The sequence below is a fragment of the Medicago sativa genome, chromosome 7 (genome assembly GCF_051527215.1).
Source record: "Medicago sativa cultivar Bolivia chromosome 7, Bolivia_mono, whole genome shotgun sequence".
NCBI classification, from domain to species: Eukaryota; Viridiplantae; Streptophyta; class Magnoliopsida; order Fabales; family Fabaceae; genus Medicago; species Medicago sativa.
Window position 1 is genome coordinate 85,069,659 of NC_140755.1, and position 13,948 is coordinate 85,083,606.

A 13,948-nucleotide genomic window follows, 5' to 3' on the forward strand; every position below is an offset into this window, starting at 1 on the left:
TTTTTAGAGCAGGTCCACTAAATAGAATCAACTGAAATCATATTTTTGATATTCTCTAATGATACGTTTTCAATTCAAATTAAATACCTCCAATTCCAATCTTTTTCTGTCCTAAAATAAAGTATCCGATTTTCTTTTTCTTTCATAAAACAAACATTGAACAATTGAACGAAATTCATTAAAAAAAATTTGGTGAAATCGTTCAACGGTTTTTGCGATTTTAGAGGAAAGGTCTTGAAATATTATTTTTTTAGCTATTAAGCAATTCCTAATTTTTTTTTTGGTTTAAGGCTTACTTTATTTTTTTAGGAAAGGTTCAACGTTTATTTTAGGAAGACCATTAAATAGAATCAATTTATATTATTGCCAAAAAAAAGAGGAATCAATTTACGTTAAAAAAAAAAAGAGGAACCAATTTAATAGCATTTAATATTTTTCTTTTTGTATTTCAACCAAAATTAAATTACATGATTCTACCAAAAATAGAAATATCTAATAAGAAAAACATGGGGTTTACGTCCTCTTTTTTTTTTTTTTTTGCGGTAATCGGCGTTTTATTAAAAAATTTAATTGTGGTGGAATTTATCCTTTGACAAAAATAACTTATACTTTTTAGTCTAGTAAATATTTGTATCATACATGACCTTAACAAAATAACCAAATATTATTTTTGGGTACCAAGTAAAATGTATCTAGTTAAATTATATAACAAATTAATGGTTACTACCAAATCTAATTAAATTATTTTAAAAAGTTACACTTTTATCAAATCATTTTTTTTGACAAATCAAATCATATTTTTATTATTTGACATATATCAATTATTTCATCTCTTTGATATTTAAATAATTATTTCATTAATCGTATTTTAATTAGATATTACTTGTTTTATTTTAATATCTGAATTCAAATATATTAATTTAAATTATTTGATTATTCAAAAAAAGCATATTAGAATTTGAAATTGTAAAACTTCCTTTTGTATTTGTATTTCTAAAATACGAAACGTTTAGCGTAAAGAAAAAACATTTAATTATTTTTACAAATATAAAGCATACGTTTTCACAAAATAAATCAACAATAATTTGGAATTCGTATTTTTTGAATGAATAGGAAATGTTTGATTTGAAATTTGAAGCATATTAGAATTTGAAATTGTAAAACTTCCTTTTATACATAAACAATAAATACAAATTTGTGAGGATGAATGTGGTGAGAGTATTTTGTGTGGATGAATGTGGTGAGAGTATTTGAAAAAGAATAGAATGAGAGTGCCACGTGTCATAAGAATAGGAGGAGAAAAACATTTCCATAAAGGGCTATGGAATCGGCCGTAAATTTATATTATATAGATTGTATTACATTTTAATGTTCTCTTTTTGAACAAGTTCACCTCTCTAATATCTTTCATGACATGTCATTAATTAATAAACACTTTAAATTACTACCGTTGATTTAATAATTTAACTACTTAATTTTTTATTAATTTAGTTATAACATTTTAAATATTGCGATATGATTCATTTATTTTAAGGATTAATTTTTAATCACTAGATTGCTTGACAAAATAATTTGTTTATTTTTTTCTTAAAATGTGTCAAAATTAATAAAGAGAATAATTTGTTTTTCCATGAAAATGTTAGAAACTAATCTCAATATTATTTCTATCATAATCTAAATTAGGATACAATCAATGTAGTTTTATCATTCTTTTTAGTGTTAAATTGGTAGTTTCTAGCTCGTTAAACTAGTTTTATTTGGTTGAAAATCTATTCTTCAACGTGACCTAAGATTGATACTCAGCCTCACCATAAAGGAAAAAATGGTTACTAATTTATGTTTAAAATTATAATTAAATTATTTCTTTAGTCCAATAATTATATCACGTTATATTTTTAGTCTTTATAAAATATATTGTTTGCTTTTAATCTTTGCAAATTTAGGGGAAAAAAATTGTTCTTCACTAAACCAATTCTCAACTTTTTGTTTTAAATACAAGTCATCTTAAATACTCCCTCCGTTTTGAATATTATAAATATTCATTTTTAAGTTCGTTGAATAAACAATGTATCTGAATTATACTACGGACCAACAAATAAGGAAAGATAAACAAGTTAAGAGACCAAACTGAACCGTGATTGAGGTAAGAGATCAAATTGAACTTTGATTAAAAGATCAAATTAACTAGCTTTAAAGTTAAATGACCAAACTAAACTTTTAAAGCAGTTAAGGGCTCAAACGTGTATTTAAACCAATTTAAAATAAAATTGAAAATATTCCTGTAAATTTTGATATCATTTTGATGGATAAACAATTGTAATTATTACTTTTAATATAAGTTAGACGTTATTTTTTGAATTGAGAATAAAAGAATCCTCTTTGCACGATCAAGTAAAAAGTTTAATAATAGACATTGATGGAAAAAAATAGAGTTAGTCAAATGTTAAGATAAACAATAGAGTTAGTCAAATGTTAAGATAAACATGAACGAAAAAGGATTAAGAAAAACAACTATATAGGCTCTGTTTGGTAAACCCAAAAAAGAGCTTTTAGCTCTTAGCTTTTAGCTTATAAGCTCATTTGACAAAAAAAGCTGTGTTTGGTAACACTTTAGCTCTGTTTGGTACAACGAGCTTATAGCTTATTTCAGAGCTTATAAGCTATTTTTCGAAGCTACTTCAAGTAGCTTTTGAGCTTATAGCTTTTAGCTTCTCATTTTTTCTTCCATATTTACCCTTATTATTCAAAGCAAAAGCTATCACTAATTTTACCAAACACTTCAACTAGCTTATCGCCTAAAAGCTATCACTAACTTATCGCTAAAAGCTATCACTAGCTTATCGGCTAAAAGCTATCAGCTAATTTTACCAAACAGAGCCATAGGCTCGTTTGGTAAACCCAAAAAAGAGCTTTTAGCTCTTAGCTTTAGCTTATAAGCTCATTTGACAAAAAAAAGCTCGTTTGGTAACACAAAAGCTTTGTTTGGTACAACGAGCTTATAGCTTATTTCAGAGCTTATAAGCTATTTTTCGAAGCTACTTCAAGTAGCTTTTGAGCTTATAGCTTTTAGCTTCTCATTTTTTCTTCCATATTTACCCTTATTATTCAAAGCAAAAGCTATCGCCTAATTTTACCAAACACTTCAACTAGCTTATCGGCTAAAAGCTATCGCCTAACTTATCGCTAAAAGCTATCACTAGCTTATCGCCTAAAAGCTATCGGCTAGCTTATCGCCTATCGTCTAATTTTACCAAACAGAGCCATAGGCTCTGTTTGGTAAACCCAAAAAAGAGCTTTTAGCTCTTAGCTTTTAGCTTATAAGCTCATTTGACAAAAAAAGCTCGTTTGGTAACACAAAAGCTTTGTTTGGTACAACGAGCTTATAGCTTATTTCAGAGCTTATAAGCTATTTTTCGAAGCTACTTCAAGTAGCTTTTGAGCTTATAGCTTTTAGCTTCTCATTTTTTCTTCCATATTTACCCTTATTATTCAAAGCAAAAGCTATCACTAATTTTACCAAACACTTCAACTAGCTTATCGGCTAAAAGCTATCACTAGCTTATCGACTAGCTTATCGGCTTTCAACTAATTTTACCAAACGGAGATTGACACACAAAAATTAAGATAAACTTAATTTAATTTATGCACAATTTCTCACAATCTACTATATTTTTAACAAAAAACAAACTTTCTACGTAAACTAAAAAATACAAGAGATAGATCGTAACGTAGATGCCGTATGTAAATTTTAAACAATCTTACCGACTTGATGGTTGTTGAGACATTATTCATTACGGCTACTCCAAATATATTATTGTTGTATAAAAAGTGCAAGTTAAAAAGTTTTACATTGCTTAGAAAAGTGGAGGTTGTACACTTTTTTAGTGAGATGATCTATAAATATAATGCTTGCGATTTTGGGTAAAGATATGGTCGCCAACTCACTTGTGTGATTGTTTTTTGTCGAACATGGATGGTCCTTGTGTTCTCCTTGTGACCCACAAGGATATCATAGTCAACGGTTTGACGAAGGGTTTGACGAACTCCCTCTGTCAAAAGTCTTCATGACCAAGAATGTTTACAAGGTGTGTTTCGTTGTTGCGGTGGGTGTCAACGGTGGTACAAGTATGCACAACCGTATGCAAATAAATTAAAGGTTCTGCTAAAATGAGAGCATAGAATGGATGAACTCGTACTTGATGAGAGATTCTTGTATTGCAAGTGTGAATTAGAAATCACATGTTGCTTGGAGAAATGAAGGTTGGACATTTTATAGATGAGATGACTCATAAATCAAATGACTTAAAATGTAAGGTAGAGAATAATGATCATTCAAAAAAGAAAAGAAATGGGAATCATGAATCATAAAGATAATGATCATTCAATGAATATTTGTATGCTAAAAAACATATGGTGTATAGTTTCATAGAACATTCACATGCCAAACTTTCATCTAATCCAATATGTAAAATAACAAGCATTCAAAAGGATGAGTAACGCTTGGGAAGAAATGAGAAACAAAGGTATGAAAAAAATTATATCAACTGAAACCCAAAACAAGTAAATAACGTATTTCATTTTTAAACAGAAATTTTTTTTAGCTAGACATGAAAATTGCAATAACAACTAAAGAAAAACAGAAACTATGAAGAGGCAAATATGATTTGAGCTTCCAAGGCCACCTATTTGATAATGTCATGATGCTTTTACAATGTTCATTTCTTTTCCTAGACGTCACGTAACAATTCCTCTTCAATTGGTCTTGAAAATTATAATTTAAAAAATAACATAACATGAAATTTGGACTGTGTCATTGACGATCTCCATCGATCTAATGTTGCAGACCAACGTTGAGGCATCGCCAATAGTAGCTTAGTGGTGGTTTGCACCACCAAGCAATGACTTTCAGATGACAATTGTTGTAGTGTATAAGTCGCCCAACAGTTGGCATAAAATTATCTAGCGGTGAAGAGATATGTCATCCAATGATGGTAAAGTCAAAATGGATCCAAAAATTTGCGTCAAATTTATACCATCATAAAAAAGAAAGTTATCAATCTAACAATTACAACCCTTTTTACACAAAGTTACTTATTTGGGTTACTCAATCAATGTTTTTAGGACATTCATTAATATTATTCTTAGTTTTATAGCTTGTTTTAAGGTTATGAATACAATAATATCGTATAAATGAGGTCACATTTCATAAATAACTAAGTATTAGTTCAAAAACACGATAAGCAAGTGGGGTCAGTTGACTCCACTACCCTCACATTGCATCGATAAAGTGAAAAAGGTCATTAGATCAACATCATCACCGACAAAATAACAATCAATAATTAACATTTGTTATTTAAAAAACATAAAAACACCTCTTTTTAAATGGCAAATTTTAAATATATAAGAAAAAGGGCAATGAATGTACACAGATATATGGAACACTAATGGTGACCAAAAGATCTCCCACAAAAACCAAAAAAGGAAAACACCCACAAAACCACCCAAAAGCATAAAACACTTACACTCCAAAAATGAGAACACAAAAAGACTCCCTCCCTCCAAATTTTTCTCCCTCTAGTTAATGTTAGTATTGTTGGTTTTCATACTAAGATTGAGGGTTGAGATTTTGACCTCTTTATCACGTCATTTCTTAACTCTTTTACAAAGAATTACCAAGTCATCTTATGACAGATCATTTTACGTTATTTTCAACATATTTCTCAACCATTTTAGTAATGATTTGACCCAAACAATAGGAGTTTTTAGAACATTTGCTTATGGTTTGAGGGGCATTTTGTAATGCTTTTACATCGAGTCATGTAATTATAGTTCTTCCCTAAACCAGATAATTCTTAGGTGTTTTTGATGCATTTAATTGAAAAATCATGTAATTCGGCAAAGCAAGACATTTCTTGAAGAATTCGAAGATGTAGAATGAAGATTAAAGAGGTCTCGAAGACATTACAAGTTGGGGAAATTCTATCTCAAGTCTTAAAACAAGTTCGGATGAAGAAAACACTAAAAGAGACAGAGAAAAGACGGAAGAAGAAAATAAACTTAAAACAAGTGCCACACATTCCCGTGTGTTGCTTGCACGCTCCCCCGACGTGCAAATCTATATTAGAAAGCACTATCACCCCAATGTGCGCTCCCACTTAGACCAAATCGGTTGAGATTGTTTGCAATCTCCATTGTTCGTATATTTCGGGAGTCAACAATTGTATTTAACTCTGTTGATTTTAACCGAAAACTACCTCAACAATTGAAAAAAGAAAGAAAAGAAGTCAAAAGAAAACAAAAAGCAAGAGAAATTAAAAAGTTGTCAAGAGTAGTAAATCAAAAGAGTCGTCGATGAGTTGTTTGTAAAAATTAACGAGAGCGTGGAACGTAAATAGTTTTACATAATAAATGAATTATCTCACGCATAACCTTTTTGAAATTTAAGTTTTACATATCAAATTTTTGTAATTTTTTCTACTAGATTATTAAAGAAATTTAAGTTTAAAATTGTGCATTGGCATACGTGACGGAGTCAACTAGGTCGAAGTAATATGAGACGGAGGAGTATGTCGTAAAATCTTTAGTTAGTTACTATTTTCTAATGCTAAGTTATATCGTAAAATCTTTAGTTAGTTATTATTTTCTAAGCCTCTACCCCTCTTTTACATTAAAAAATCTCAATTTTCCATAGAATTTTGCTTTCCACCCAAGACATTTTGCTCGCGCCTGTAACCATGCCAAAATTGCCCTTGCGCATGTTAAGTAACGCAGCCGTACGTTAACTCACGCCGCGCAAGTTAAGTGACGCCGCGCAAGTTAACTCACGCCGCAAAGGTCGATGCAAGCTTTTTTCGTGGACGAGAATCACACATGCGTTGGTTGTTGTATTTGAGGCATAAAAGGTCGGTTTGTTCGAGCATTTACAAGATGGTCTCAACATGTTGGTGCATGAGGGAGGAGTTGTTACGCCGTTGAATGCCATGAATTGGGTGCAAAAAATGGGATTGCTACGTGTGAAGTTTCTAAGTGACTCGTAGGTTCTCATAGAAGTTGTGTGTGGTAATAGAGAAGGTTTGATGAATTTAATGTCATTGTTGACAACATTAGGCGTATTAGCCTATACAAAATGGATGCATAGACTCTACAAAATTGTAGTGCGTAAGTTAACTCGCGCAAGTGTAAAACATTGCGTGAGTTAACTCACGTAGTGTTTTTATACTATACGTGACTATGCGTTAGTTAACTCACGCAAGGTTTTACGCTCGCGCATCTTAATTGACGCAACCTTACTTAACCAACGCATAGTTTTACACTTGCATTAGTTAACTTGCACAAGGGTAAATTTGGAACGAGTTTGCAGGGCGCGAGCAAAACGTGCGGGGTGGAGGGCAAAATTCTTTTCCTTATTACTATCACTTTACCCTGCACAGCAAGATAAAGAAAGAAGAAAACGTGGTGCCTATCAACTTAGCAAAAGAGTCAAACCCATCAAACCTTACCTCACCACCCCACAAATACTTTCTTCCACATGACACCATACAATACAACACATAGTCCTTTTTTTCAATTTAATTTCCACACCTTAGTGCTATATGCTAGTGGACACTTTCACAATTAATAATAACCCTTAAAAAAATACACATTTTCTTCATCTTTACCACCATTTCAAAAAAATAAAAATAAAAAAATGAATAAAAGTACTATCTCTCCAAAAAGAAAATGACACTTGTTATTAATCTTGTTGAGCACAACTTACTTCACATTCACTATCTCTTCCTTTCCTCTTTCAAACCCTAAAACATTCTTCAAATTTTTCTTAAAAGATTCTCAAAATAAAATTTAAAAAAAAAGAAAAAATTTATCTCTTTTTTTTTTTAGCAACACTTTCTAAGAGTGTTGTTAAATGGGTACCCCAAACACTTCCTTAGATAATGGAAACTGAAGAATTTTATCATTCAGCATTGTTGTTGTTGTTCAACCAATGGGAAAAGCCGAAGAAGAACAACACCTGCCACGTGGCGTAACATCTTCGGATCCACCACAAAACACGGAAACACAGTGTCGGTGCAGTTCTTCTCAGATTCGGAAACTCCTTGGTTTCAGATGCATTCTCGTTTTCATCTTCTCTCTTGCTTTGTTCCTCTCTGCTTTGTTTTGGTTACCCCCTTTTGTAGATCACAACAATCTCTACGATAATTCCAAATATAAAGGTGAATTTTTTTTGTTGGATTTGTCGGTGGCTGCATTGTTTTGTGGATATAGATCTGTTTCTGTTTTGGGTTTTACAAGAATTAATTAAAGTTTAGATTTTTATGTTGATTGTGTTAATTGTGTGTGGTTGTGATTTGTGGGCATCTGAAAAATTATTGAAAAATGTAATAAATTTTGTGGTTTTTTGTAATTTTTTTTGGTTAATTTAAATTTTGTGATGCGCTTAATAAGGGATAATGTTTTAGATATTTTTGCTTCTGAAGTTATATTTAATAATTGGGTATTTAAAATTTTAATGATTGGTTTAGTTTTTTTTTTTAACTATGCTAGTTTTGTTTATTAGCTAATTAAAGAGGTAAACTTGTTTTTCGGATCAAGTTTTTTTATTTATTTTTTCTATTTTGGTTATTAATTTCTTTATACCTATTTTTAGTAAGGTTATGATGATTTTGATTTTGTACTTTTGAAAATTGTTTTGGGGCTGCATTACATAACGGATGGAGGCTCTTGTATCTTTTTTTTTTTTTTTTTTTTTTTTTTACATTTAATTTATTTGGTGATTGTATTTTGACAATGTTATTCAAAATCAGTGGCTATTTTTAAGATTGTTATACTAAGACGTTAAAATCAATCTTGGTTATAAATTATATACAAGACATAAATTCTATCTTAATAGTGCCTATGAATAGAATTAGTTTTCCTATTTTACAGTGTGACACAAAGTTTATGACTTCTGCACATGAATCATCATCAGGTGACTAGTTTGTGGTCTATCCCTGAAATATTGTCATTTGTGTCGTGTCTCGTAGCCTTAGGCTTTCTCTAGAAAAATTGGTTGGATATCGGTTATCATATACTTATGAATCGCTGAGAAGATGAGTCTGATAGAGACTCAGGCATTATGGGGTGCTTGAGTCCAACACTGAGTCGTATGAGATGCTTGATGGAGTATTTAAGTGGCTTCCCCAATTGCTTAAATACTTAATATCAATTGGTATCAAAGTTGGTTGTTAGTAGCTCGGAGAGGGCTAACAATGGAGGGGCTGACCGGAAAAGATTAAGCAAAGCGTCATAGAGTGCAGCGGCCGAGACGTTAGCTCTCTGTGGCGGTGCTATGATAAAGGCTCGGGTATTATGGGGTTGTCAAGTGCCACATCGAGTAGTATGAGATGCTTGGTGGAGTATTTAAGTGACTAGTTTTTTTCCCCCTTGATAACTTGCTTTTAAGGGAGGCTTCCCCAAGTGCTTGAATACTTATCAGAGCACGCACAACAGTTGCGGCGTTGTGATACCATATGATCCACCGCTAGCTCTCATTGTTATTAGGAGATTCAGAATATCCAGCACTGCCACACAGTTTTCCTACAAATTTAGGGATTACCAAACATGTTCTTACTCGTAAGTGATTGCTTGAAGAATAACAAAAGCTTAAGCGAGGAAATGAAATAGCAATGTAAGTGGTGTAATATTGGATCATGGAAAGGAGTTGTTGAGGTGGGGATAATCAACAAGTGGCAAATAGAAATTTGGTTATTCAGTTTCAGCTTCAATAAAGGCTGAAACTGTAGTTCCTTAATAATATGCATCTTGCATTATACCTCTGCATAGCATTATACTTCAAATCTCATTGTTCAGTATCTATTCCTTTGTCTATTAAAAGCTTACTCAATTTTCCTCATGCTTGTATGCTCCTATATGTCTCATTTTATTTATGAATAAATTTTGATCCATTGTAGTGTTAAAGTTCTATCACTTAGTTGTAAATTGCCGTATGCCACACCACTAAATCAACAAATACCGACAAAATCAAACTCTTTTAAAGTTTTAATAATGACAATTTATAAAGTCTATTCGCTTAATGATAATTTTAATAACTTTGCAGGTCATGATATTGTTGCAAGCTTTTTTGTTTATAAGTCGGTCCCTGTGCTAGAAGATAACAAATTGCAGCTCGAGGCTGACATTTTTGACGAGATAGAAGCTCCTGCCGCTACTCAAGTACACCTCTCTCTTAATAGTTTCCCTTAATGTCCTATCTCAATTTTCACATATTGATGTCATTCTCCTTTTTTCTTTAAAAAAATACAGGTGAAGATCTTGTCTTTAGACCCCTTACCTGGGCCAAACAAGACAAAAGTGGTATTTGCGGTCGATCCTGATGGTGGACACCCGGAAATATCTTTGCCTGCCATTAGTTTGATAAGATCATTATTTACGTCCTTGGTAATACGCCAATCAGTTCTCCAGCTCACGTCATCCTTGTTCGGAGATCCCCACTTTTTTGAAGTGTTGAAATTTAAAGGAGGAATTACAATAATTCCACAACAGAATGCATTTCCTCTGCAGACAGTGCAAACAAGATTCAACTTTTCTTTGAATTTTCCCATTTATCAAATACAATCAAATTTCAATGAGCTGACAAGTCAGCTAAAGTCTGGATTACGTCTGACATCCTATGAGGTTTGTCAAATCTCTTCTTTCTTTTCTTACTGTTTCTATGGTTCTTGATTGTAATCATATCTCACTTGTATTTTGTTTCATTTGTATGCATTTGAGTTCATCTTTCAATTCTGATTCTATTTTACTACCTCCAATTCACAATAATCGACCTATTTAACCATTTCACACATATTAAAAAAGTGTATAAATAAAAGAGATATGATAGTACTTTTACTGAATTAATCTTATCAAGTATTGATGTATTTATCGTTACCCTTGCGTAATATACCACTTATTGTTGTTGGGACTTGTAGAAGATTTCTGATAACATTTTAATCTTAGGCTATGCTATGCTGGTTTTGATTGGGTTTATTGGTTGGTTGCAGAACTTGCATGTCATCTTATCGAATTCCGAAGGTTCAACGGTAGATGCTCCTACTACCATTCAATCCTCTGTTCTACTTGCGGTTGGGATTCCTTCATCAAAACATAGGATAAAGCAATTGGCACAAACCATCATGGGACCTCATAATCTTGGCTTGAATAACACTGAATTTGGTAGGGTTAAGCATGTCAGACTTTCATCCATCTTGCAGCACTCCCTTAATGGCAGTGATAATGGCCCAGCGAGGTCACCTTCTCCTGCTCCTGTGCCTCATTCTCCACACCACCATCACCATCATCACCACCACCACCACCATCATCACCATCACCATCACAATTCTCATCTAACTCCTGCAACTTCTCCTATACCTGCATCTGCGCCTAAACCTGGAGAGGGTGCAACTCCGCCTGAAGTTGGCCCTCCTGCTGCTACAGAAAGGGCACCTACACCACATAAAAGTTCTCAAGCTCATCCTCCTGATTGTCCATTTGAGCATAGACAAAGGTCTAGGCGTAGTGGTGGGATACATACTTATCTAACACCTGCTGTTGCCCCTAGCATTGAACATCATTCTCATGTCCCTATTTCATCACCAAAACCACAGGCTGAACCCCCTACACATGCATCTCATTCAGTACCTGCTTTGAGTCCTTTGCCAAATGTTGCTTTTGCCCATGCTGAGCCCCCACCTAAGAGGGAACCGGCTGCAGAACAACCTAGCAGACAGTTTCATGGGCTATCATTATCTCCATGTGAGTATGCTTAATGATATAACTATAATTTTTGGTTCAATGCATGTGTTATTACTTGTTAGTGTTAAATTAGAGACAACTTATTGTTCATTTTTTTTGCACATGCATATTTTCAAGTTTAAGCAATTCATTATCTATTGTGATATTAAAATTGGTTGTGGTTAGTGGTTACTCAGTATATGAAGGAAATTATTAACAGTTATCCTAACAAAGATCGGCTTAATGTGAAGTTGAAAATTAGGAACCTTGCATTCTTTATGGACCCAAAACAACCCCCTAAAAAATTCTCTCATCCGTACAAACATGCAAGTTGGCCTATCATTTTGTTTCTATTTTTTCTTTCTTCCATTACAAATGGCCTTGAAGATTCAACCCTAGACAAACACCACCAAAAGGGTTACCAGTATTCGCATTACAAATTCAAAGATCAAATTTAAGATAATTGTTTTCATTTTGTTCTCGTGTTTTAGTACATCTTTCATTTTTGTTCTCATGTACTATTTCTTGTGCACTGATATCTTGTTATTACAGCTTCTGCAGGTTGTATTGGAACTGTTAAATGGACATCTTTAATATTTCTTGTACTTGTGTTACATGTGTGACAAAGTACTAAACTTGTACCATTTGAGAAGATAAACTAGAGTACTATGAATGTGAGCTACACAAAGTGTGAGCTGCACATATATGAGTGGATATAAGTTGTCATCATGCGTGTAAATAGTTGATTAAAAAATATCCAGATGGTGTATGTATGCATTTTCAGGTCAAAGTCCATAAGTGGCAGGCCTTGATTACATGCATTACCTTTGTTTTGTGATGTAAGATGAAAAAAAAAATGAAAGTGAAAGAAGAAAAAAAAAGATGAAGAAAAGTAACAACCCTTTTCAATAAATCTCTATGTATGGTTCCTATTAGCCTAGTAAAGGTTAATGTTGGATGAGGTTGACAAGGAAAATTTTCCACCAATGATGGCAATGTAAGTCACGGTTTTTGTTGTTGCAATGTTAATGTTTCTAGTTCATTTCTTACCTTGTTTTTCTATCTTCACGAGCTAAATAGCCAACTTGTAACTACTGCAAAAGTACATACTTTTCTTAGTATACATTAGGATTTCTCACTATTTTACCATGTAAAATTGTTGGGTTTAAACAATTTAGTTCTTATAATTATCGATGTTTTAACATATTTTTTGTTCGTAGATTCGTCTTTTATTGTTTTAGCGCATTTGTACCGTATGTATTTTATCAATTTGAATTAATAAATATCGTTGGTAAATAAAATAAAAAATATTGAATCACATTAGTTTATTGGGATAATTTATGTACTAACTTGACTTATTCAAAAGTACTAATGTAATATAGGATTTTAAATATTTGGGGATTATTCAGAATTTTGTTAATTTGGGAAATATATTAAAGTTATTTTGTGTGTGTGTATTTGACATTTGTGATTATTTTTAGGTTTATGAACTATATAGTACTAGCTCTCACCTTTTCCATGTGAGGTGAAGTAAGTTGCACATGATTTGTGCTTGTGAAGAATATAAAAATGGTAGTACAATATTTAGTTATTATTATTATTATTATGCCTAATATAGTAAAGATATGACACCAAAGCAAAAGATCCTGTCATGTGAACTGGCTCTGACTTTTTAGGAGGATTGAATGAAGTCACTTTTCAATGCGTAATGTAATGGGATGATGCCAACTTGATTGTTCCGAAATCACGGATAATTCAACTTCATTGTCATTGCAGGACGCGTTCAAAGAATTAAATTTTTGTTGGTGTTCACAATCATGTTCTAAAATATCTTCATAATTTGAAGTTTGGTTAGAAGATAAGTAAAATTTGATCGTAAATTATTTTGTCTAAGAATCATGGAACTATCTTTTTATGAACAATTTGTGGTTGATGAAGATCATTAACCACTTGAAACAAATTGTTTAGTTCTTTGAAAAATTTAAACTTACGATGTTGTTTGATTTATTTGCCGGAAATAAGGGATTAAATTGTATTTGATCTTTCGTAAAAAACAAGAGATTGTGTTTGATCTAAAATCTATTCACAGAATTGAATATATCTGGAGGTAGAGATGAAATAAAAATTAGGATAAATTATATTTCTCTAAAAATTAATTTAGTGAAGGTAAGAAAGGAGTATA

The 13,948-nt window shown here is 32.1% G+C and overlaps 1 protein-coding gene across 1 annotated transcript; it reads left to right on the top strand.

The window, feature by feature from the left end:
- The first annotated feature begins 7,759 nt into the window (after window positions 1-7,759).
- LOC146909541 (uncharacterized) lies at window positions 7,760-12,970 on the top strand. The gene is made up of 5 exons (XM_085724952.1): window positions 7,760-8,210; window positions 10,094-10,209; window positions 10,300-10,671; window positions 11,037-11,787; window positions 12,319-12,970. Exons 1-5 carry the CDS (start codon window positions 7,982-7,984, stop codon window positions 12,387-12,389), a joined length of 1,539 nt encoding a protein of 512 aa, XP_085581078.1. The 5' UTR covers window positions 7,760-7,981; the 3' UTR covers window positions 12,390-12,970.
- Window positions 12,971-13,948: the final 978 nt, after the last annotated feature.

Coding starts and splice junctions, on each gene's coding strand:
- LOC146909541 (XM_085724952.1), top strand. CDS start 7,982: ATGGGAAAAGCCGAAGAAGAACAACACCTGCCACGTGGCGTAACATCT. Junction 10,672..11,036: donor TACGTCTGACATCCTATGAG/GTTTGTCAAATC, acceptor GGTTGGTTGCAG/AACTTGCATGTCATCTTATC. Junction 11,788..12,318: donor TGGGCTATCATTATCTCCAT/GTGAGTATGCTT, acceptor TTGTTATTACAG/CTTCTGCAGGTTGTATTGGA.